Raw genomic sequence first — 27,089 nt, forward strand, 5'->3', positions numbered from 1 at the left:
GCGTTCAAAGATGACCTCTATAAAACTAATGATATCAACAAATTTCGCCAATTATAAAAATGAGTATTTATGCAAACCAAAAAATCTATTACATTTATTCTATTTATTACATCTATTATATTTTTATACAACTAAATATTTTAATACATATAAATATTTCAATACAAATAAGTGTTTTTTCAAAATACTTGGCGCTGCTAAACCGATTCAATAATTGTATTAGTATTTAAATAATCTAAAGATTACAATAATTTTTTTACACTCTAAATTGCATAACACAATTACCGAAATACATAAAATATATGTTACAAATGTAATTCAACTTATTCTATACTTAATTCTATACTTAATTCTAATGTCACACACACACACACACGCGCGCGCGCATTCATAAGACAGAAAGAAAGAGAATAAGGCAATTATAACATATTGATTCGGTTTAGCAGCGTCAAGTATTTTGAAAAAACACTTATTTGTATTGAAATATTTATATGTATTAAAATATTTAGTTGTATAAAAATATAATAGATGTAATAAATAGAATAAATGTAATAGATTTTTTGGTTTGCATAAATACTCATTTTTATAATTGGCGAAATTTGTTGATATCATTAGTTTTATAGAGGTCATCTTTGAACGCGTTCTTCGGGCGCGTATGCTTGGCGCTTTTTTGTACCTTTTTTTGAAAGGGTAATTTTGTTGTGATAATATTAAATATGTTAGATAATAATTGTCATAATAACAATTGTTTTTATATAGATGGTCCAGGTGGATCAGGTAAAACATTTATACTATACACAACTATTTATTATTTAGCAAAAATTCGAAAAACATGTATGTACGATGGCTTTTACCGGCATTGCAGCGACATTACTTCCTGCGGGAAAAACGGTTCATAAAACATTTGAATTACCAGTTCAATTATGCTCCTGCACGACTACATAGTTATTCCATCCGGACGAGACCCAGGGCATAATTAGGATCGAACTTCACTTGGTAAGTTCGTTCAATCTAACAATTATTTGCAAATTCATCATCCAGAATTAAAATCCAATCAAAAGAAGCGCAATATTTGAAAAAAAACAGATATTTTTATTTGGGATGAAGCGCCAATGGCACCACGATATGCATTAAAGATTATGGATAGAACGTTGCGTGACATTATGAATAACGACTTACCTTTTGGTGGAAAAATTATCGTACTAGGTGGTGATTTCAGGCAACTTCTTCCTATTAAGATATATGGTACTCGATGTGAAATCCTTTCTATCACGTTTAGTTATACTTGCACTGAAAAAAATTTTGTTCAACGATCTAAACACATTTAGTTGTTTGAAGATTTAGTTAATGCAACAACTTTCTAATCAACCGAACTTAACTGTAGTCTACTTAACAAACTGTTCAATGTTAGTTGAAAAAAATGGTTCAACCATTTCATTTAGTTGACGGGACTATCATCATTTGGTTACCTTTAAGAAAAATTAGTTACCAGCATCGTTATATTTATTTCGACAGTCTCACGAAGTTAATTAAATGCGTTTATATCAGACATACAAATATTTCATTGTTTTAAATGGGAGAATTTGTTTGAATGGACTGTGTCTTTATTATATGAGATAATGACGTTTTCATAAATTACATATATTCAAGACAACCAAATGTTTTGTTAAGTAAGTATACATTCTGCATTGTATAGACAAATTCTTAGGTAAGACTGACCCAATCAATTATTACTTGAAGTTTATGATAAGCTTAAATATTTACTTACTTTAACTGAATGTGCATTTTGAAAGGTAATATATTTCAGACAATACAACTTAATTGTTTGTTGGAAAATAAGGTTGTTAATATTTTGAGTTAACAAAATTTGGGACTGGTAATGTTAAACGTATTAACAACGCTAAATCAACATTTATTTAGTTAAAGTGAGCTACTCAACTTTCCAAAAGTACTAAGTAATTTTGGCCATATATAGTGTTTATTTAATTCTAACTCATCTTTAAAATAAAACCAAATTTGTTTGGTTTAACATTATAATATTCAGTTCTTTGAAAATATATATAGTTAAAGGCTTGAGATCTAATTTACATAGAACATAGTTAACTGCCCAGTCAGCATCGACCGATAGATGGCCAGGCCAGGCGTGACGTTCTCGCAAAAAACATTGCGTTATCACCTTACAAATAACCATCCGGAAAACCGTGCACGCGAAAATAATATAAAGTCAATAATAATATAAAGTCGTGGTCGAAACGTTGTGCTTCACTATACGTGTGTGTAACCAACTTGGTCGTAATAAATTAAAGATTATATAAAATATAAAGTCATTCGAATCAAATATTTGGTTACCGTATTTTAATAGCTAGTTATTCCAAAAAAATGTTAATTCCAATTAACTAAATATTTTTTCTTGTTACCTTTCATTTGATCATAGGAAGTAAACTTTGATATCATGAAATGCCTAAATGGTTAATCGAATAAATTCGTTAGCTTTCGACAATACTTTTTATGTTACATGAATAAATGACTTTTCTGAAGAAACAAATATTTTATCGAACTAAGACGTCTTCACACTTAATATAACTCGTGAATGGTTTGAACTAGCAAGAACGATAGTTCATTCAATTTAATTTATTACAAAATAAACAAAATATTTCACTTCATTAAAAGGATATTGTGTTGTGTTAAATAAACATAAAGTTCGTCCTACTCTACGTTTTGTCACTATGACTATATCCTTGGTTAAATGAAAAAATATAATGTTCGCGGTAATATTGATTTATATAGGTTTCAACTATAATGAAGTCGAACGAAAAAACTACATCCTTATTTTAAACATAGATTTTGTTGTTCTTTCATTATTTTTTGTTTGACACACACATCTTTTTGTTATCTCAATTAATGCTATTTTATGAGTCATCAAAACATCAAAACAACAATTTCTCTTCAATTAAATATACTGTAGAATCAAATAAATATTTTGTCTGCAATAACTAAATTTGGTTGGACCAAATTTAAAAATATCGTAACCATTAAACAAAATATTTAGTTCTTATTACATTGACATTTATTTGAACGTATCCGACCGCAGTATTTTGTTAAGTCAAATAATTTTTTTTTCGTTGAACAAATTTTTTTTTCAGTGTGGAAACATTTTGTAAGTTTTTCTTTAACGGAAAATATGCGAGTTCTTTCAGAGAAAACTGAATTTGCAAAATTTTCATTAGATATGGGAGATTGCTTATTAAATAATTCAAATGATAATATACAGCTTCCAGAATGTTGTATTGCACCCATAATGCAGATATTCTAGAAAATATATATAGCGATCTAATACAAAAAAAAGGAATTTAATAAAATGGCTAAGTGTGCGATACTTTCTGCAAGAAATGCTGATGTAGATGAAATTAATAAACGAGTTGTCGAATTATTAGATATTATATATCTGAAGAACGAATTTATACAAGTACAGATAGTACTGAAAATTGCTGTAATAACGGTGACATTGGAGAAGTTTTATTACCAGAATATTTAAATACTTTGTCTCCATCATCTCTACCTTCTTACGAATTGTGTTTAAGACCGAATTGTATTGTTATGTTGATTAGAAATCTTAGTATCAATGAAGGTCTTTGCAACGGGACTTGATTAATGATTATAGAACTTGCGGACCATTTATTAAAATGTAAAATCTTAACGGGAGATAAAGTAGGAGATATCGTTTTCGTAAATCGTATAACATTATATTGCGAAAATGTGTATCCTTTCACTTTTAAAAGAAGACAGTTTCCAATAAAATTGGCTTTCGCTATGACAATTAATAAGTCACAAGGTCAGACATTTGACAGAATAGGAATAGATCTTCGCAAAGACGTTTTTAATCATGGGCAGCTTTATGTTGTTTTTTCACGAGTTAGAGCTTGGGAAGCATTAAAAGTGTATCTTGGTAGTCAGCGAAATAATAAACAAGTTAAAAACTTTGTATATAAAGAAATATATGTATGATTTCTCTTCTTTTAACTTTTTCAGTACAAAATGTAAAAATATGACTCAAACAGGCTTCATAGTAATAAAAATCAGGTATTCGTAAAAACAAGGATAAACAGAACCGCACGCAGTTAAAGAAGCAAAATTAAAAATGTCTATGTAATGCATTATTAACATCTACATTGATCTTCAGAAACAAAAAAGCATAATAGTAGTCGATCAAATGTACGCAAAAGTTAAATTTTTATTTAAGTCTTCTTTAAATGCATGCAATTCTGTTTAGCCTTATTTTTATGAATATTTGATTTAAATTTTTTTAAAAAGTATAGTCTTTAATATAATTATATGTGCGTATATTATTAAAATTATTAAAAATGTACAATGTTAGAGAAAAAAAGCGCGCGCACGGTATTGTCCTAGTAGACTTAAAAAGATTATAGGAAGAACGATTAGAGCAACAAGCAAGCATGTTTCATATTATTATTAATAATAAAGAAGCTGCATTTAACAAAAGCTTGGAATTCAAGAAGAAGCACAATAGAATTTTAATGAAAAAAATACAACGTAAAGAAACAAATATTAAAAATTTGAAAACATTATTTAAGATTTTACAAGACAAAAATGTTTTAGCAAAAGATGATGCTTTTAAATTGTCATGAGTCATGAGTTTGGTGATTTACTTGTTCTTTTATAACAAAATGAAAAAAAAGAGTATACATTATTTTATATTATATGTAAATATTATTAGATATACATATCTAAGATTAAAAAGATATGTAAGTATCCTTATATTATTATTTTTTTACATTTTGCACTAAAATAAATATAAATATGTATAAATATATTTATAATAAATACAGTATACTGTATATCTTTTTATTCTACTCTTCTTATTCTAATTATATCACATACTTATATTATATATATAAATATATATAATTTAAATCTTTAATTTGATTTCTACTTTCAATAAAAAACGTAACTTCAGGATCTAAAAAACTTAATGTTCAAGATAGAACATGCATATTATATTAGTAATAATCACGGCAAACGAGAGACGTCTCTCGAGGAGTTCCAGGAGCGCGATAGCGGGTGGGCATTGTCGCGTATATTGAACTTGACCATCAACGTGAACAGACACAATCCGATGCACGCTGGATGTCGCATTAAATTACCGGAGAAGATAAAGACGAAGAAAGCAGTGGTGAACGTGCAATCGAAGGACAATGCGTGCTTCGCGTGGTCGGTGATTGCCACTCTGTATCCAGCGGAAAGACACACGGAACGTCAATCTTCATATCCGCATTATACAACGGTGCTGAATCTCAAGGGCATAGAGTTTCCAGTGTCGTTGAAGCAAATAAAAAAATTTGAGCTTCTGAACGACATCTCGATAAATGTATATGCCATCCAGGAGAAGAAGAAGAAGGAAGAGGAAAAACTCATGATCGTGCCGATACGCTAGGGTGGGTTCGATCACGTATTGCGTGAACCACTCTTGCAAATCCGATGTCTTAAAGAGTTCACGATTTCTCGTGTTTATACTTTTATTAGCGGTCTTCTCACCCGCCACGAACTCCCCATTGAACATGGTGTTCACTTTTACGTTGCTGTGTCTATCAATAGCGTTGCGCACATGCTCTAGCACTACATCACGAGCGTCCTCCAAGAATCGTCGCGGATCGATCCACGACGATTCGTAATCCACGTTGATCACCGCACCGGTGAGAATTCGGTTTTTGAACGCGGTATCAATCTCTCGCCAAGAGAGTTTTGTGTTGGAAGGCTGTTCGGTGTGGTCACCGCCGCCGACATGTATAAAACGTGTTTCCAATTCTTTCTTCAATCCCTCGAGCTGCGTGATTCGAGCCACTAACGAGTGATTTCGTCCTAGAGATAGTCGTGGACGCTTAGCATGGCATTATTCCTCTAATTTTTCGATGCATTCGTCACATCGCTGCGCCCATGCGAAATATTCGCCCAATGTTGTCACTTGCGATGACTCTGCTGCAACATCTTCTTCGATTTGATAGAGTTCCATTTTGAGACGCTATTTTAGACACCACTTTTCACGCAGATTTTTTCATACAAAGAACTTTACTCGAACTCCTTACTCTTTTATATTAGGGAAATATCTTGGGAGGAGGAGTTTACCACAAATTTAGAATTTTATGGATGGAGACATCGCGTAAAGCGATTGGTTGGAGGCGTGGGTGGGGGCGTGGCAAAGAGATTAGTTTCAAAATTTCGAATTTTTAGATGGTGGAGGGGATTTGTTGTTAATATTTGGGATCGCAGGTAATAAACTTCCAACAGCGAGCGAGTCTATATCGCCTTTGTATTTTCCGATAGAAAGTTTAGGATTTAGATAAAAATACTTTTTCATGCTATCGAGTACATTATGATAAAAAAATATTTTTCGTGCTATCGAATGCATTATGATACCATACTAGGTCCTGTACCACTCGCGATAAACGTTTAGACGATATGATGTAATGTAAAAATTACTTACCTATGTCAGGATTGAACTTGGAGCGGGTTGCCCATATAACCACTCACTCAATCACCTGAACCATGCAGATTATGATAAGGTTTGAAAAATGCCCTCAACTTCGCTTATCCGCTGGAATGTTTTACATCTTATAACATGTTAAACATTCCAACAGCCGAGTGTCGGCACTCAAATAGAGATATGACGGTTCGTCATATTCTTAGAAAATTTTCCCTACATTAGAGATAGAAAAGTGACGCAGGGTCATAAAACATACCCTTCGTGACGTCATACCCCCCTCACCCGCCCCCGGTTTGGACTGCCGCCGCTGACTCAGAACCGATATGGGTTAGGACCGCGCATGAGTCATAACTGACCTGGGTTAGGCCCTATCTTACCCCCACCCCAAAAGTGAATCAGAACCCGCTTATACTCACTACTCACGTAGAATTGCCGGCGATATTAATTATGGTCGACAGCATCCGATCTCGGCTTCAACGATAAGAAATCGTTTGAGAGAAGCGGAATTGCACGCTCGTCGACCAGTACAAGTTCCATACCTTACCCATCGTCATTGTCGCCTACGATTACATTATGCTCATTCTTTAGTCAGTAGGCGACCTAGGCAATGGAATTCTGTACTGTTTAAGGATGAGTCTAGATTTTGCCTTTTTGGCAATGACAGACGAGCCTGAGTTTGGCGACGTCAAGGAGAACGCTATTCCGAAAACTGCAACAGACCGGTTCGAGCTTTTCATGGTGGTTCTGTTATGGTATGGGCAGGAATATCTCGATTTTCACGAACACCTCTTGTAATTATCCCTCCACCAGGATTAACTTCTAGACGATATGTTCATGAAATACTAAAGCCATATGTTCTACCAATTAGAAATCGAATTGGTCAACGGTTTCGCCTAGTGCATGACAACGCACGACCGCACACTGCTCGTTACACCCAACAGTTTCTGAGAAACCATCAAATCGATACATTATTGAATCCGCTAATGAGTCCCGATTTGAATCCAATCGAGCATGTTTGGGATATGTTAGAGCGCCAAGTACGCGAAAACTATCCCAACATCGTCGATTTGGCTTCGCTTGTCACAGTTCTTTACCGAACTTGGCAGCGAATACCTCAAAGAGCAATACGTCGTTGCATCAATATGCGAAATCGATTGCGAGCAGTCATTTTGAATAGAGGCGGAAATACACGTTATTAAATTCTTTTTAGCGTTAATCACTCCATCTTGCATTAATCACTAATACATTCCACATAATACATACGCTCACATACGCACGCGCGCACACACACACACACACACACGCACGCACGCACAAAACGAAGCGTAAATCCGACCGAGCGACCTCCACGTGGTACGCTTTGGATAAAACTAACGCCGGCGGTTCACAAATTTTTTCAACTTTTGGTAGAACAGTGTGTACTTTGTTATTGCTGACTTAATAAAGATTAATATAGTGCGCTAGAAATCAATTTTTTAACATTAATTAACATTATTTTCCATTTTATCTTACTGAAATTTAGCAATTTCTTAGTTTTGTCCCATAAAACCACAGTGGCCACCATGAAAAAAATCTTATAGCTATTCGGCAAATTTTTGTCAAATTCATGGTATTGAAAAGTATAAAAAAATGTAAAGAACAAATTGTTTTGTCATTCTGTACGATTGTTTTTAAGGTCAAAATGACAAAGTGAAAAATCATTCATTTTTACGTTATATTCATCCATTTTCAGCATGGTTACATGTTTTCGAAAAAATTTAGGCAAGTATACCGTTCAATAGAGCAAAGTTTCAGCTTTAAGAATCCGTTTTTTAAATTGCTGTGCGAAGATTTTTACCGGAGTTATGAGCAATCAAAGTAAACAATGCCAATTTTTATTTAATCGGCGATAACTCAGTAACAAAAACTCGTAGAAAAATGAAAAAAAAAGCGTTTTGTAGGGAAAACTTCAATCTTTTACAATAAAAAGTCGAGAATTTTCGCAGATTTTTTTTATACGTGACAGACCTTCAAAGTGAAAAGAAAATTTCTTATTTTGTCCAGTTCGCAGTTTTTTGTATGTAAAAATTACCAAACGTCACAGAAATTTAAACTCATGGCAACCGTTCGAAAGTAGAAGTTTCAAGCTTTAAAATCCTTTTTTTAAATTTAAATTTCGTTCATTTTTAACAAAGTTACAGCTGCTTGAAGTTTGCCTATTTTTATAGAAAAGTTTGGTGTTCCTCTAATTTTTGTGAGTAGTGTATTATGAAAGCTTATATTTTATTTTTATTATATTTTATTTTATTTTATTTTTTTAATATTAATTAATTTTAATAATCATAATGCTTTCTTCCAATCAAAGAAAATATTAATTCATAAATTACATATTAATAGTAATGAAATAATTAATCAAATAGCTCAAACCTTTATTAATCCCGAGGTTTTGAATAATATCGCTACTTTAAATGTAGACGATAAAATATTAAACATCTGACTGATATTTATACAGAATCAGAATGTGAAAGTTTCTTAACAGATCAATCTTTTGAATTTGCGGAACAAATTAAGTTAAATTGTTTAGAAGTTTATAAAACAGCTTTTAAATTTAAATTTCGTTCATTTTTAATAAAGTTACAGCTGCTTGAAGTTTGCCTATTTTTTAAGAAAAGTTTGGTGTTCCTCTAATTTTTGTGAGTAGTGTATTATCATTTAATAATGTTAAAATATTGTCCGCGGATTTTGACTAATCTTCTATAACTGCTAAGGTAAAATAACTTTTTAGTACATCTTAATTATTAAGTAATCTTACGATACGTTTATATAAAAGTAACCATTTGGTATCACATAATTTTAAAATCTTTTTCTTTCTTTTTTCTAATGTGGAAAATTTCTTTCAACATTAAAAAAATTCTAAAGTTGCACATCGTTTTGCACTGCCCAAAACATGGCAACTCTCTAAAGTCTAATTACATTTTCGGAATTTTTTTGATAATTTTTCACAGTCTTTACTTGCAATTATCGCGGAAAAATGGCAAATTCAATTTAACTATTAAATTTGAAACTTCTGATTTTAAATATGAGAAAAAGGAGTTATTATGTCCGATCGTAATGCATCGCTTGCCATTCCAATAATATTTGTCAACGGAATTTAAACAAAAAGTTTTAATTTTTCAAAAGTTTTTGCGCTACAATCCGTGACATCTAATGCTAATAACTCTAAACTGCGATTTTACTTTTGTATCATTAGGCGAATTATATCGTACAAGAACGCACATGGCTTTCGTATCTGTAATATCCGTGCTTTCATCTATTAAAATCGAAAATTCAATTGTTCTTAAGGTTTCAATTAGTTTTTCGGTTTCATATTTTGCTAATACGTCTTTTATTGCAGCACTTAATTCGATCTAGTGACAAACCTTGTGCAACTTTAGATTCTGAAAAAATGTTTTGACGTGAATACGTCTTATAACTCGATGGATGCCAATTTGAAAAGTTGAGCGTCACGCGTCACGCGTCACGGGACGCGTGACGAAATTTCTTTCATTCAATTTTAATATACAGTCTCATTTTAATTATAATTATAATATATAGGGTATCTCACTTTATTTTAATAACGGAACGAGATCAACCATGTTAAGGGGATCCTGGAGTGACTAGGGAACTTTTTTGCGATGGTGCTGTCATTTACACAAAAAATGCTTTTTATAAAAATTTCGCAATTTGTACGCATAAAATTGCGGCGGTCCCAACTCGGGATAAAATAAAGGAATAGAATGAAGCTTTTCGAAGTGACTTTAGCAGCGTAATAAAAAAGAAAAGTGTTTATGAAAATCTTGTATGTATGTATAAGTATGCACAAGATTTTCATAAACACTTTTCTTTTTTATTACGCTTCTAAAGTCACTTCGAAAAGCTTCATTCTATTCCTTTATTTTATCCCGAGTTGGGACCGCCGCAATTTTGTGCGTACGAATTGCGAAATTTTTATAGAAAGCATTTCAATTAACTTTAATTTTTGTATGTGTATGTGTGCAAATGGCAACACTAGTCACTCCAGGATCACCTTAAAAGCAATATTATGTTCAGCAACAAAGCAGCTAGTTTTATTTCCGTTCGTTTCACTTTATCATTATAAGAAACATTATTGTTATCGAGGTTTTGATTTCGAATTTTGACTTCATCTATATGATTAACCGTTCGTGAATGCTTTATCAAATCTGTTTTACAACATCTAATGCTGACATTACATACAGAACAAAACACTTTATTTGGTTCGGAATGGCCAACCATTCCTTTAAAATATCTTCATCTAATCATGAATTTTGAAAATTTCTATAATATGCTTTTTTAAAGGCTCTTTTAACTCCTTTATCAATATTTGGATCCATAATACTTGTACTTACATTTTTATCCTTACACCTAACCTTTCTATCGCTCCTGTCCATTCCCACTAGTGTCCATCTTCTATATACGTTATTGGATTTCGTTGATTCAGCAGTACGCATGCACGAAAAAGTGGCTCACAACAATACTACACTTGAATGTATCGATGCCAATTATAAGAAAGAAACCTTACGTCCGTCGTTGCCGAAGTGAGAGAGATGCTCTGCACTCTTACCGAAGTAAGAGAGACGCCCTGCGTCCTTGCTAAAGAGAGACATCCTGCGTCCTCGTCGCCACGTTTTCAATCCCGCCAAACCCAGACTAATCGAACTCGGAACCGACCTCTGAATTAAAATCTGAACTGAAAGCCGGAAAAGAACTGGAAGAAAAGATTGGAAAAACTCTAACTGTTCCGAGTGTCGACAGCCCTTTTTATATCTTGGACGAAGGGTGGGCGTTTAGAAATTACGTACGTGGGAGTCAACCTTGACCAATAAGATTCTAAAATGTCTCGAACTTTGGGACCCATGCCTTCGTCGTCTGGTATTATCGCGGTTCTGTAGTGGGGAGGCGTAAGCACTACCCAGACGTACAGAACCTGCCCTGATCTTTAATTTATTAATTATGCAACTTACATTAAAACGTCCTGTCCTACCTATAAGAGACACAAAATCATTTGCGAGTCATTATTAAAAATCATGAAGATACAAGATACAATACAAATCAAGATATTGTACAAATTTACAAGAATACATGACCACTGCGATTCGGGCACGCCAAGTACTTCAATGTCGTCATACGATAAGAAAGTATGCATGGAAAACGTTTGGGTAAAATACTCAAACTGCTTCTAGATACTTGGCTAGTTAATTATTGATTTTATATTTAGTTTTGAGTTTTGACAAGTTGGGAGTTTTTATGTACTTGGCGTATATATTTTTTCTTTTTTTAAAAAAGGTTTTTTAGGGATCTCACTCTTTTTTGTAAATTTTTACAATTTGATTATATTTTAGTTTTACATTCTTTTGAACATATAATTAGTATTACATAATTTCTTTTTATATATTTTATTATCAATTATTTTGCATGCTAACACGTACATCGTTCCGATGCAATTTGTAATAAGTTTTATTAAGAATAATCTTTTGATTTTTATATAATGTAAATTATTTTTATATATTTTATACTTTTTTCTGTTTTGCTAACAAATTTCTCTATGTGATTTACAATATTTTTTATTATAACTTTAACAATATAACTTTACTTTCACATACATCATTTTTACGGGTTTTATAATTTTATGCAATGAATGTGGTAGCGCTCGACATTATGCAATGAAATTCGTGGTATTGGTGCAGTCAATCCCTTTCTCACTAACTAATATGACGTTGCATCACGTCGATGACGGCGACAACAACGACGACGACGTTGCACTACATCGATGACGACGACGACGACGACGACGACGATGACGTTGCACCACGTCGATGACGATGACGACGTTGCACCACGTCGATGACGGCGACAACAACGACGACGACGTTACACCACATCAACGTCATCATCGTCGTCGTCATCGACGTGGTGCAACGTCATCGTCGTCGTCGTCGTCGTCGTCGTCATCGACGTGGTGCAACGTCATCGTCGTCGTCGTCGTCGTCATCGACGTGGTGCAACGTCATCGTCGTCGTCGTCGTCGTTGACGTGATGCAACGTCATCGTTATCGTTGTCGTCATCGTCGATGTGGTGCAACGTCATCGTCGTCGTCGTCGATGATGTTGCTTGCAATTACTTGCAATTTATGTCTTTATCGTGAAATAAAACATTTCCTATGTATCACATTTTTTATAGTATTTGCGATTTATATCTTTATCGTAAAATAAAACATTTCCCATGTATTATTAAAATCATTTTTAATTCATAATAAATTAAATCATGCATGTGCGAACAGCAGCTTGAGGGACAAAATCGCTTTGCATGTGTATGTGCGAACATACGTACGTGAGTCTGAACCAGAATACGGAAAACGGAACGTCACGATTCTAACGTACGATTATAATATCTCAGGATTGACTGCACCAATCTTATTCGAACTGGTCGCGATCGAAAGCTCGCATTCACATTTTATTATACAAGTGCCGTTAGATTTTTGATTACGGCTTTAATTCCTGAGATATTTTAATCATAAGTTAATATAACCTGTCAAATGGCATGAATTCCAGATAAGCTACTTGGTAGCGCGCGACGTTTATGCAATGAAATTGGTAACACTCGATATTATACAGTGACTCTCATTGTTCGGAACCTTATTTTTGATTATGTACTTGGCGTCGCGACGCTACCGCGTCGCTTGATTTATTATAAGCATACATATAGTATATATGAGATTATATGAGCATATGTATATAATTATTAATTAATAATTGAGGCGGCGGAAAGATGACTATTCCTGATGACCCGATAGCGAAAGAGTCAAAAGTGTTATTGAACCATCGATCGATGGTTTACGGAATCCATTCGACAGCGATTATGTAGCAAGTATATATTGTATATGCTATGAGGTAATTCCATAGATTATGTACATTGTATAATGTATATATATATATGTATGTATATATAGAAGTGCCTTAGCATTTATTTTTCGAAATGAACAAGAATCTCAAAAATGTGGAATAATCGTAAAGTTATTTTTATAGGCGTAGATCAGGCCTGGGCACCCCACCATACCCACCTAATTCGGCGTAGGAGAAGCGCTCCCCCACTACCGCAGACCTGAGTACTCTACCATATCTACTTATCTCATTGGAAGGAACATAGACGAGGAAAAGCGCTCCCCTACCGACACACGCACTCTTGAGAATTACATATGTGTAATTATTTATTATTTTTATCAATCATTAGCTAAATTTTCGTCCACAAGTTCTTCTAAATTTACTTCAATTGAACTTGTAGCAATGCGCATTAAACTGGTTAATGTGCTATCTTGTAATGATGATCGCTCTTTACTTTTTATTTGCTTCATTGAAGAGAAGGCACTTTCACATAAATATGAAGAACCAAAAATAGAATACATTTTAAGCCCGAAATCTCTCAATTTAGGATACTTTTCTTCTTTTAATAATTTGAAAAATGTGACTCCACTTTCATTTCTACCTATTAAAAACGGATCAACTTACAGATCGCATAATTCTAATCTATATTCCATTTCTTGGTCTTCAATTGAAACAAGAAGAGGATTTTTAAACAAAGAAATACTAGATTGGAAACAAGAAATGTTTTGAAAGCGAGCATTAAATTGATTGATAATTTCTTCAATGTATTTAGAGAAATATATAAAATTTTCAGTAGGAAATTCTTTTTTCACTTGTGCACAACAAAGAAAGTGCGCAAATTCTTCTTTAGAAATTTCAATTTTAAATAGATTCAATCTATTTTTGAATCCATTTATGCAGTGAATTAAATCAGAAATTGTTTTGTTTTTGCCCTGTAATTTCAAATTGAGTTCGTTTATATGCTTAGTTAAATCAGTAATAAAGGCTATTTCACTAATTATTTTAGAATTGGATAATAATTCTTCGAATTCAGAGGTATCTGTTTCTATTTCTGATTTAAAAAATTCGAGTATCTCTTTTCTAATACCGAAAAACGTATGCAGACATTTTCCTGCACTTAATCATCGAACATTGCAATGTAGTGGCAAATCGTGAAATTCGGCATGGACTTCTTTTAAATATGCTTCAAATTTACGATGCATGAGAGATTTATTTCCTCCTCAAATAAAATTAGTTATTTTCGTCACAATTTTGAGACCTTGAATTTTTTATGATTTTACCACACAAAGCATCTTGGTGGATTAGACAGTGTATTGTTGGACACATGATTTTATGTTTTCTTAAAAAACCGCAAAAACCTATATTTTTTCCAATCATAGCATTTGTTCCATCTGTGACTATAGTTGTGCATTTGGAAAAATCTAACAATAAGTTAAATTCCTTAGCTTTTTTGTGAAATGCATTAAAAATGTCACTACCTTTAGTAGTTCCATGCAAGGAAGCTAAAGATAGCATTTCTTCGTTCACGGTAAAATCGTGACTTACTAAATAATTTGTTGGTAATGTACGTTCTGATATCAATATTTGATTCCTTATTAACGGTCAAAGGGATCAATAAAAAGCAATGTAAAAATTTCATCATAGACGTATAAAGATAAAGATGTGCTACATACGGCTGCGCATCTGATCTGCGCAGATGACGCCACCATTTCACGGAGTCGGGAGTGCATATAAGTTTTTTATTTTTTTTTCAAGACAGATAAACCAACAAACGTTTTAATTAGTTTATCTGTGACCAACAAACGATTGCGCATCGATTAAACCGCAAATGGTAAAAAAATAAGTTTCGTCCGGCTAACTTTCCACACAATTTTCTTTTATTTAAAAAAAAAGTATTAGCCAACAAACCTTTTAATTAGGCCAACAATGACCAACAAACGACCAACAAACGATTCGTAAAGTCAAAAATTAAAAAAGTATTAGCCAACAAACCTTTTAATTAGGCCAACAATGACCAACAAACGACCAACAAACGATTCGTAAAGTCAAAAATTAAAAAAGTAAAAGTTGCCCGGCTAACTTCTCGGAGGTACGAATTCAATACGGCCTTGCGTAGCGTTGTGTAGGGCGTAGGCGTAGAGCCGTAGAGCTGTAGGAACAGGCGCGAGGAGCGTGTCTCCACTCCTCGCGCCTTCAAGACTGCTTGCGAGCAGGCGTTTGTCCAGGCCTGGAGTAGATGATGTAAATGTAGATCAGGATACAAACAACAATGACGATGTGTTTATGGAGGTTGAAGTATGTACATTGAAAATTGTTTTTAGACTCTTATCTCGAAAGGGGGGATGCTATTCTGCGTACTCGCTTAACAATGATGTTTGTTGGTGTCAGTAAGCTGATATTTTATACGTTTTTGACCACACGCAGATCTCTTCTTTAAAAAGAAGTATATCGCCTTACTGACATTGATAATTGTTAGTACATATTTTCAGAATGGTATTCTTGATGTTCCAAATATATTACTACACAACAATACTAATTACAATGTGTTTATTAACTATAGACACTCGATGAAGCAGGTTTAACAACAAATTGGGCTGATTGGACCCTGGCAATGCTTCAATCGAAGAAGAGTAGTTTATTACAAGTTCCGGTATGCGATGATGAAGGAGCTCCAGATTCGAACCTTACATATACTGAAGTAGAGGCAATTGTAGAAACATCGTCAAAGAAAAATCAAAATGCGGCAAACCCTACAAGTTCGACCGTAAAAAAGAAAACTATAAAGCAAGGAAGACAGACGAGAATGCCTGTAATAAGTGCTGTAAGACGCAACCAATGTTTTTATGATTTAGCTCAATCTAAAGCCGAATTAGTCGAGCTAATAAAGGAGGATCTGCGTGCAAAGTCTGAAATAGAAATAAAAATTTTGAGACAGGCGTTTTGTATAGGCCTTCACCTGACGCAGCCGGGTCTATAGCCGCCAGGGCTCTAAATTTGATTTTATGTTGAGCGCCAACTAATTTTTATAAAATCAGTAAAAGACTTGTTTAACGGTGTCTCAGGGAGGATACATGGTTGGGATGACCCTTCAATATAATACCTCTCAGTAAGATGTAATGAACGGAAAAAAATTCTATATTTCAGGTAAAGAAAAATGAGTTTTATAATTACCGATTGTGTGTGAAAACGTCTCTCTCTCCAGTTTGATACAGTGAATTGTTCGGCTGGTCACTTGTGATGATCATCTTTTGTAGTCAATAGTGAACTGTGATCCGACTACTTTTGGGGGCCCTTCTCATTTCGTACGCACTATATCACGGTTATACCTCGAGTGTCTCTCGATTTTCTCATTTCGCGCGACGGGCAGCGTCAGGCCCGTAACAACAATCCGCGCGCGCGTGTGGGCCTTCACGGGGTCTCGATATTTAATTTTAAGATCTCCCAACAAGCCGGATCACTTCGGCGTTGAGGGGGAACAAATTTATATTAATTAATTTATACTGTTACAATTTTAAATGCACAACTGCAAAAAGAACAACTTGAAATTGAACTTCTAAAAAAGCAACTCCAATCATATGAGAATTAAAATTTTATTATTTTTTCCTTACATTAATTCTTATTGTATCTACATAAATATTCTTGGGATGTTGTCTTGATATAAATTGAAAGACTTATTGTATTATAGCGAGTGATAGTCTTGTATTTGATACTTCGGCCAGCTTGATAATGCAGCGAGTCTGACAATTAACTTCCAGGCTATGACTTGTATAGGAAGTATCAGAGGATAATTCAAGGTTAAGGTCTTTTAAAATAAAATAAAAATGTATAGATGTATATGTATAGAAATGTATAGATGTATATTTATAGATTTATGTATAGATGTATATTTATAAAAATAAAAATGTATATAAAAGTATAAGTATAATAATATAACGTATATGATTTTGTGCATGACAACATGAGCCCCACGTATTAAGAAGCGAACACTTTTAGATTTTACATTTTAGAAAGAAATATTTCATTTTTGTACACATTCTATACAAATTTAAAAATGCACTGCTAAATAAATAATAAGCATATTCTTCAACTTTTTCCACTAAGGGTTACTTATTTTACAGCAAGCTGAAATATGATATTTCAATATTACTACATATAGAATAGAATAGTATATATAAATAATTTGTTTAAGATATTTGTATTCTTACCTGCGGAAATAATTGTTGATTAATATGTTCTGCATATGATCATTACCAGGTACATCATTTATAAGCGGTATATTTCCCTCTTCTAAAATTTCTTCCCATGGTACAGGTTGTAATGCAGGATCATTTGGTGGTAAAGGATCTCCAGCACGCCGGGCAATGTTATGTAATATGGCAGTTGCCACAATAACTGGTAGTACTCTTTCGACTTTCGAAAATCGAGAACCCAGTGCCAAAATTGGAAACCGTCTTTTCCATATTCCAAATACGCGCTCAATGGTATTCCGTGTTCTAATAAGCGACTCGTTATAGAATTGCTGCGCACGAATTTCTATATTGCGTAGAGGAGTCATTAGGGGATACTACGATTTCCGGAGTTTTGATCGTGGATTCTTCATCTACAGGTCATTACAAACAAAACTTAAAGAGTGGTGAAAGTGGCTATCTGGTTTAGTTTAGGAGATATGGAGGTTTTTAGTTGGAATTTGAGAAATCGACAAAACCGCTGTTTTGCCAGTTGCAGACTATTTTCGCGTTATTCAGAACAATATAGGGTAAATATTGACAATAACGGAGCCCATCCCGATGACCTTGACCTTGACATATATTATAGAGGTCCTCCTGAGTGATCTTCAAACAGTTTTAACCGTCGCTCGTTGTTTATTAAAAAGTTATTAAAAAAAAGAAATTTAATGATTTTGCACGACTTTTCAACTGTCCACGCGAAGCAAGGACTTGAGTTTGACATATATTATAAGGTCACCTTCCTGAATAACCCGCACTAGGTTTCACCTGTCACTCGTTGTTTGTTACAAAATTATTAACAAAAAAGTTTAATGACTAGAGCATAATTTTACGATACCGTATACGTTTACGAAAGAGTATATTTGATGGAATTTTAGCATTAAATCAGAAATAAGTTTGAGTTAGGTTATATTTTCCAAAACTGCAACCCCGGACACATACGATCGTTTTCAGCCCGCTTCGCGTGAGGGCGGGAGAAAGGGGCTTTACTCCTCTCCCCCGCTGGAGCCGGTGGAACAGATTTCACCGTACAGATTTTGATCACCTGGTTCATGGCACGGATCCCGGCGGGGGGAGGGGCATCGCCCTCCCCCCCGCCCTCCCGCAAAGCGGGCTGAAAACGAGCGTATAAGTCCGGGGCTCCACTTTCGGAAAATATAACCTAACCAGATTAGGTTAAGTAAGGTTAGGTTAGGTTAAATGACTTTCCTTCCTTCGTTCATATTCGTCGTTTATGTCTTTTAATATTCAAAATAACTACTATATTTTCGAAAGTTCTTTTGTTAATAACTTTTTAATAAACAATGAGCGACGGCTAAAACCTTTTATAGTCTGGAACTAGCAAAAAAGCGTTTTTGTCGATTTCTCAAATTCCGACTAAAAACCTCCATATCTCCTAAACTAAACCAGATAGCCACTTTTATCACTCTTTAAGTTTTGTTTATAATGATCTGTAGATGAAGAATCCACGGTCAAAACTTGGCGCTCCGGAAATCATAGTCTTGCCGAGTCATTATATAGGACCGAACAGGATAAGCTCCATCATCTAAAAGCAAAGCATCATCAAATGTTCCAGCCTCAAATAAAGTACGTATCCTGGAATTGTTGAAAATTGTGGTGTCGTGCACCGATCCTTGCCAGCGAATTACAGGATCTGTTACTTCCAAATTAGCGTTAAAAATTGTTTGGACATTAATCGAAAAGTAACCTTTTCGATTTCTGAAATATTCTGCATCATTTCCACTTGAAAATATTTACAATAATTATTAATACTTCTATAATAGCAAGAAAGTTTGTATGCAGTTCACTTAAATATCGATGATATACACAGTTAAAAATTAATTACCAAATGACTGAATTTTCACATGAGTGCAGTCTATGCAGCCCACAATTCTCGGAAATCGTGCAATGTCAAAGAACTTAATTTGCTCGCTTCTTATTTCATCCGCAAGAGTAGGAAATTTTATAAATCTTGGCCGAAGACGAGCAATAGCATTCGTTAAGCGGTGGACAATTCTGTGAGCACTCGTTTTGCTCACTCCAGAAAAATCACCCGCCGATATTAAGTGGCTGCAAGTAGCGTAGAATCTCAAGAGGAGCTGGTTCATGGGAGAAATTGTTTCTGATAAATAAATAGCAATCATAAATTGGTTATGTACAAAATAAAAATGTTAAACTGCTAAACACTTTGTTCTTTGGATAGGTACCCAAGGAACACACTGAAGTCAAGAAAAAGTCAAAATGATTTTATTTTGATTCGAAATAGTCATGATTTTCCATGTGATGAAAATTTGATTTATCATGATATCATTACATACGCTGCTCAGTGACGAAAAAATGATCGATTTTACGCTGGCCCTGCAAATTTATAGTAATGTGAAAATGATTTGAAAATGATAAAAAATTCTCAAAATTATATATTATTATATTCATAAATGACCTTATAGGTCACTTTATTAATACATTAAAATGGATCACTTTTATAATTTAATAGTCTTTCCATTAGCATCTTATAAACGCGTATTTTTCAGCTTGTAAAAGTTCTATTATGTGTATTACATGTATGTGATAATTAATTTCGCAGTGGAATCGTTTTTCGAGTAATGTAGTTACAAAAACTTTATATAGAAAGCGCAATACACTGAAGAGGTGCCGTTGACTCATTTGAATTTACTGCGTGTTCATACATTCGCTACAGCAGCCAATCATCTCTTGCTGCTTTGCTACTTCCGGAAGAGTAGCCATCATGTCATTTCTTGCTGCGCATTTGTAATGGCCCTTGTGTGCAACGTGCAATGTGCAACGGCAACGGTATTATTTCTCGCTATTCAACGAATGTTTGTGAAGTTGTGAACCTTGTATTATAAGTCTTGTGAAAGCAGTGCTAATTGAAATAATATTGTTACGTCCGGGCGGCGGATTCCGCTCGACGCACCACTCGCACTCGCTCACACACTCGCCGAGCACTCGCGCACCAAATAAGACGACACTTTTGTAGAAAAGCGATTAAGATTTATTATAATGAGAGCGGGATGCGATACACGTCCGTCGTTTACAAGCTCACGTCCGAATCCGTCTCTCTTCCTTTTGTTTATTATTCCCCCCTGGCGACCCGTCGCCAGGAGGCTCGCGTCTTCCTCGCCGACGGCCGATCCGACGACGCTCAGCTGATCGGCAGCTGACCGGCTCTTCGTTATGCCGGGTGGCTAACCCGGACATAACAATATTCTTTCGTTAAGATGGACGATACTGCAAAACCAGTAAGTATATTATATAGCCGTGCATTACGATATTTTACTTATGTTGTGTTTAACTTTTGTTTATATTCTGTATTTAACTTTGAAGAAAGCTCAAGTTAACATTAAGGAAAAAATTTATTCATGCATTTCATGACTTACAGACAGCAAACAGGTTGTTAGGTTAGATTAGCAATCTTCTTATATATTGTAAAACATAGAAAACTTGTATAGGACCGCGGAGCACAGACAATTGCATAATGTAAATAATCATTAATCATAGAATCCTTCATTTGCTATCCTTCATTCACAATTTCAGGATTGTCATCCTGAAGATAGAAATGAAAGATTCTAATTAGTTGATTCTCTTATGCATTATGCAAAAGTCTGTGCTCCGGCTCTTAGACCGCTTTGGTTCCTATATATTACTACAATAGGATGTCTTTTTGATGTTTTCTTGACGTCAACAAATCGTCAAAGGAGGAGGCCCGATAAGCCACGATTTCGGCCCTCTCTAGATTTTATTGTAAATTATCAGAAACAATTTCTTAATACATAAAACACTAATTAAGCTGTTTTCAGCCTAAACGGACATGTTCAACGTGGTCGTTATCTTGTTTAAACATAGAAATTCGTATTTGTGGATATTTTGTGCAGTACTACACAACTCGTGAAAATCGTGGATATTATATTGGAAAATCATGAACATCATAATATAATTATGTTTGTACGTAAACTTGATGCTGACAATGAAACGTACGGGGTGCTTGATTCACGTGAGTCCCCTTGCCTCTCACGATTCGGGGTGCTTGATTCACGCTTCGCTCTCCTCAAAACAAAAACTGATCGTCCTCGCCTTCGCTTTCGACAACGATACCAGCCAAAAACCATACACTAACATCGTTCCTTACCAACTAAATATTCTTTTGCATAACATATTCCTCCTTCTTTTGAAACCAAAAATCATCATATTGACTTTTTCTATCGTGACATAATTTTGACTGCGTTGTATTCCTTGGGTATTAACAATATGAATATGAACTTGTCAACAGTAAAAACTAATTTCTTTGCATTACTGCGGTTGTACTTATTACTGTCCATATCTTTATTATCAATAAAAATCAATAATTATTATTCGCGAATGACAGTTTCGTTAATAACAAATACTCTCAGTTACAATGCTGTTTTGTAATGCTGTGTATACTTACTGTTCTGTCTGATGTGAAATTTCGGGTTCGATAGCTTCTAACACTTACGCATTCTTTTGATAATCGGAATCGAGCGTGAAAATCTACATCGTCGAATTCGTTAAAATGATCAGGTCGTCTTCTAACATTATTTGGTCTTCGATTAACAATATCAGCAAAATCTTCATCTTCTGATGATGATAATACATGTACAACAGTCATAACGGCTATAGTATATAAACTTTGAGAGTTCAATAAAAAATCTTGGGCGTACTTTCTGATATATTCCGTAAAATGCCTCCTATCCTCTCAATACACGAAACACACGATAATACATAACCTCAAAACAGGGTATGTTACTGTGAAACATGAGAAACTTTCAAAACAATTCTAGTGGCGCCATGGTCGTAAACCTCGGTTAAATGGATTAAACGGCCATTATTGGAGGTTCATCTTTAACCGAGGCCAGCGAACGTTAACGAAGGTTTAAGGTACATGTGGAACGCCACAAATTCACTAAACCGAGTTCAACGAGTTAAACTTCGGTTAACTCGAGTTAACCGTGAATTGTGGAACCGGCCCTTATTCTGTTTTAATTTTAATAATTTTAACCTCTCCTTCCTCCGCCTTGAGCATCGAAACATTAAAACAATCTTCTACTTAGTCGGTAAATTACAAGTTACCATTATTGATAACACAGTGGCTAATAATAACGACAAATATCATACATCGTTTCCAGAGATGGAATTTGTCTTAAATAATACTGTAACTAAGAGTACGGGAAAATCTCCAAGCACATTATTTCGTTATGAACAACGCGGAAATGTTATACATAGATAGGTTTGCTGATTATATGCATGATTAAAGGACTTTAAATTGCTAATGTGATTAATCGATCAATCTGGTAATCATCTCGATGTTCCGATGGTGAAATAATTGTGCGAGTCGTTATAAACTTTCCAACATTTTTAAGAAAACTGCGCGCCAACGGGATTTGTCAGTCTTAAAAATACAGCTAATATTTTTTTCTGTCAGAAAGCTATTTCACAAAGTTAGAATCGATATGGATCTATACGAATAAAATTATATTCGCTTCGAAAAGGATTTATATAGATAGAAATTTAGATTCCATTAGAGTCAATACATTTGCAAAGATAGAAAAAACTCAGCAACAAAGCGAGAAATAAGAAAAGGAAATAAGCGTATATCAAGCGATAGCCAAGTACAAAAAAAAGTATATAGCCGCATGAGAAACAGTCGTTTAATACGGCACTGGCGCTGCATCGAGGCGCTACCAAGTAGCTTTATCTTGAGTTTTCTCCTTGTCAGATAAAATAATCTCGGAAACAAAGGTAATAGAAAATCTAATGATACTTTTATTATATAATGTTGATACGATCTTTCGATTGCGAGTAATCCCGAATAAAATTGGTGCAATCAATCCTGAGATCACGAATCGAATCCATGTAAAATGACACTTTTGACTTCCAGTATTCAGTTTTCAGTCTCACGTACACACGTATACATTCAAAGCGAGTTTGTCCGCAAAGGCGCATTTTCATGAGCGCTACCAAATTCACTGCATAAACATCGAGCGCTACTTACCACATTCATTGCATAAAATTATAAAACTCGTAAAAATAATTTACTTGAAAGTAAAGATATTTATAATAAAAAATATTATAAATCACATAGAGAAAATTTGCTAGCAAAATAGAAAAAAATTATATTTAAAATTAAATTAAAATTAAAAAATATATAAAAATCAAAAGATTATTCTTAATAAAGAATATTACAAATTGTATCGGAACAATGTGTTAGCATACAAAAAATTGATAGTAAAAGAAATTATGTAATGCTAATGGTAAGACAAAATAATGTAAAACTAAAATACAGTAAAGAAAAACTAAAATATAGTAAAGAAAAATATATTAGAAATGTATCAAAATTTCTCAGGATGTCATTATATGAAAATATACTAATATGAATACATAATGTGGAAAACAAGAAAAATTATATTTTTATTATTAGCATTACCTGATTTAAATAAATCGTACACTCTTCAAGAACTAATAGAACATAACTTCTCACATTGGAATAATGTACAAAAATTATACAGAAATTATAAAACAACTCTGCTTGAAAAGACTGATATAACAATGACCAAACATATACTTAGTTTCCAAGTAGTATTATTTAAAGTTAATAATAAAAAAGTTGTAAAGATTACGAATCCAATAATATTAAATCCATATCCACGACAAAAATACGTATTAGTAATAATATTTATAAAGTTAACAGTACCATTTTTCATCATTGTGAAAATGTTAACGATGGACATTACACGAACATATTGCGAGTTAAAGGTACAAAAAGGAAATCTATAAATGATTTTAACGTTGAGAAACGTCATTGGTCTCGAAATGCTAATGGTGCATACATATTTTTTTAGAAAAATAATAACCTGTATTTATTTTTTGAAAATTTAAATTCTATGCAATTAAAAGTTTAAAAACTTACAAAAAGGAATGAGATCCCTAAAAAAACCTTTTTAAAAAAAGAAAAAATATATACGCCAAGTACATAAAAAATCCCAACTTGTCAAAATTCAAAACGAGTCCACGATAGTAACTAATAAATAATCAAAGCATCGCGCTTTCGGTGCCAGTCGTTAGAAGTATACTAAAACATAACAGATTTCGTGATTCTGTCTCCCCCGCTTTCAATATTCGTTCCTGCTCTATTTAGCTCGTGCATATGGATAATCAAAGAACTTCAAGTCCAAGTTAATTCTGAAAGGTGGAAAGAAAAATGGTTTACAATTAAACTTAATAATCAAGCACAATGTGCTGTGGGTGCGTATCTCCGTCCCTGTTTCAATCATTCACGAGCGTCTAATTGTAAGGGTACGTTTATATTGGAGCAGCGATAAACGATAAGAGCGACGATATTAGTGTAGCGGTGAAAAATAATACATTGATTCATACGTGGATGTTCATAGTGGAGCAGCACGTATAGTAATCGAACAGTGATAAGAACGTGAGAATAACCAATTTGAATTTCGACGCTCTTGTCAACATGGATAAATGGATTTGGAGAAAAGTGCAATATTAGACCATCTTTATGGGACCAAAAAGGTAGAAATCATCACAACAGAATCATTACAACTCTCTAACTTTGTATCGTTCAGTATTAATAAGGTGTGCAGTATATTTACGTCTTTTGAGCAGATTTTTAGCAACGTAATATTTTGCACTATTTGAAGATAATAGTAATTCTTCCTCAGAGTCATTCATTTTGTAAAACAATTTAAGTGCAATTATATAACAACACTTTGGGTAATTTTCGGGTTATAATAAAGCTAGTTGTGTATTATTATCGCAGCTCTAGTATGAACACTCCAAAGAAAGATAGATTTGAATAGCTTTTATCGCCGCTCTTATCGCTGCTCTTATAGCTTTTATTATTGCTACAACATAAACGTACTCTAATGCGTTCAGCTTGGCCCGCAGGCAACTGGGCACGGACAGTGCCCACTTGCCGATCCCTGGTCTAGTATACTGTAAAACTGAATACTGAATTGAATGTTCTAAGGGTCTCTAATTGTCTACTAATTATACACTACAAAAAAGATCAAGACCAAAGTTTAGATAAACGATAATGTTACGTCCAGGAGACTCCACGGTTCCTCGCTTCCATAGGGAAAACATAAAATAAAGGGAAAAAACAGATAAGAATTAATCCCCAGTAGCGGGAAAACGACCGGACGAGCGTAGGGGGGAACAGGTGGTCTTATTGTAATAGATATCATGAACCGATACGTAAACCATAAGGCTCACAAAATTATTTCACACCCCCCCCCTGCGCTCGGCTGAAACGTTCGATAAGAGAAAAAGAGGGAAAAATCACCCGGAATCAATAGTTAATCACTAAACAAAGACCGCTTCTGATTCGGAAAAGGCGGAGCGGGACTTGAGAATTGTCACTCGGTGACAGCAATAAAAGTAATCCACCGATAAGGAACCCTGCCATACAGGGGCAGCTGTAAAATAGATTAAGGAAATGTAAATATGGATTGTAATATGGATGGTCAAGTGAAGGGTCTTCATAAGTCAAGCGCCGGACTCTAATTCTTGGAAACGATAACGTAAATCCATCAGATATCATATTAATACAGAAGCAATGGACGCTTCATTAGAAACAATTTTATTGCCTTTTTCCGTTCTTCTTTTCTGGGAAAAGAGTGACCCCCGCCTACACTCTTTAGCCCTATATAAAGGGAAAAATTTGGCCAGAGAGCCTCTTCTATCTTGGCCAGCCTGCAATTCACATCGTTACTGTTACGTTCCCGTGATCGGGACATCGGGCTTAAATATTAGAGTCAGTGTTGGACTCCACCCGAGCGATTCTGGTCTGGTTGGCTCCATCGCCTGACTCATTGACGATCAACTCCATCCGAGAACCGATACAAGAAAAGTAAGCCTTTTTAATTATTTCATTTAATTACCCTCTAATCGTTTCGCGATTCCAGTAGAGCAATTGTCTATTCCGATTTATTTCCATTTAAATGGCCGATAATATTTGCGGACCAACCGATTCCTCAGCAGATTCGGATTATTCCTCATCGGCAGATTTGCTATCGTGCGACCAAACCGCGTCCACCCTGTCCTGATCCCCGCATCTTACATAAGTGAATTTTTAAATCATTTTAATTTTGAAATATAGGCGTAAATAATGTAATGTTAGTAATTTGTGTCAACGTTTTTTGGATTAATTATTATACGGTTTGAGTTAGAATTAATTTAGAATTATAAAATATGTACCGATGTTTTTCCAAATGAATCGGATTAATTTTCAACTTGTGCAAATATTTTAGTAAAATGCGTATTGATATTGTATTGCGTTTCCCGTAGCGGCGTTTCAATCGAATTTTAGTTTTTATAATCATGTTCAAATCCGCAATCCAAATTCAAAATTCTTACCATTTGTATTCGTATTTTCTGATGACCACTAACAGAATAAA

The 27,089-nt window shown here is 34.2% G+C and overlaps 2 protein-coding genes across 2 annotated transcripts; one reads left to right on the plus strand and one right to left on the minus strand.

Annotated features, from left to right (window-relative positions):
- The first annotated feature begins 15,392 nt into the window (after positions 1-15,392).
- On the plus strand, positions 15,393-16,684 carry LOC113563610. Its single transcript, XM_026975443.1, has one exon. The coding sequence runs from the start codon at positions 16,029-16,031 to the stop codon at positions 16,392-16,394; it is 366 nt and encodes a 121-aa protein (XP_026831244.1). The 5' UTR covers positions 15,393-16,028; the 3' UTR covers positions 16,395-16,684.
- Positions 16,685-17,306: 622 nt separating this feature from the next.
- Positions 17,307-18,324, minus strand: LOC105285310. Its single transcript, XM_011349451.3, has 2 exons — positions 17,623-18,324; positions 17,307-17,539 (listed from the first exon to the last, which is right to left on the minus strand). The coding sequence occupies exons 1-2, from the start codon at positions 17,970-17,972 to the stop codon at positions 17,530-17,532; spliced, it is 360 nt and encodes a 119-aa protein (XP_011347753.1). The 5' UTR covers positions 17,973-18,324; the 3' UTR covers positions 17,307-17,529.
- Between the last annotated feature and the right edge of the window lie 8,765 nt (positions 18,325-27,089).

Source organism: Ooceraea biroi, chromosome 2, assembly GCF_003672135.1.
Source record: "Ooceraea biroi isolate clonal line C1 chromosome 2, Obir_v5.4, whole genome shotgun sequence".
Taxonomy (NCBI): Eukaryota; Metazoa; Arthropoda; class Insecta; order Hymenoptera; family Formicidae; genus Ooceraea; species Ooceraea biroi.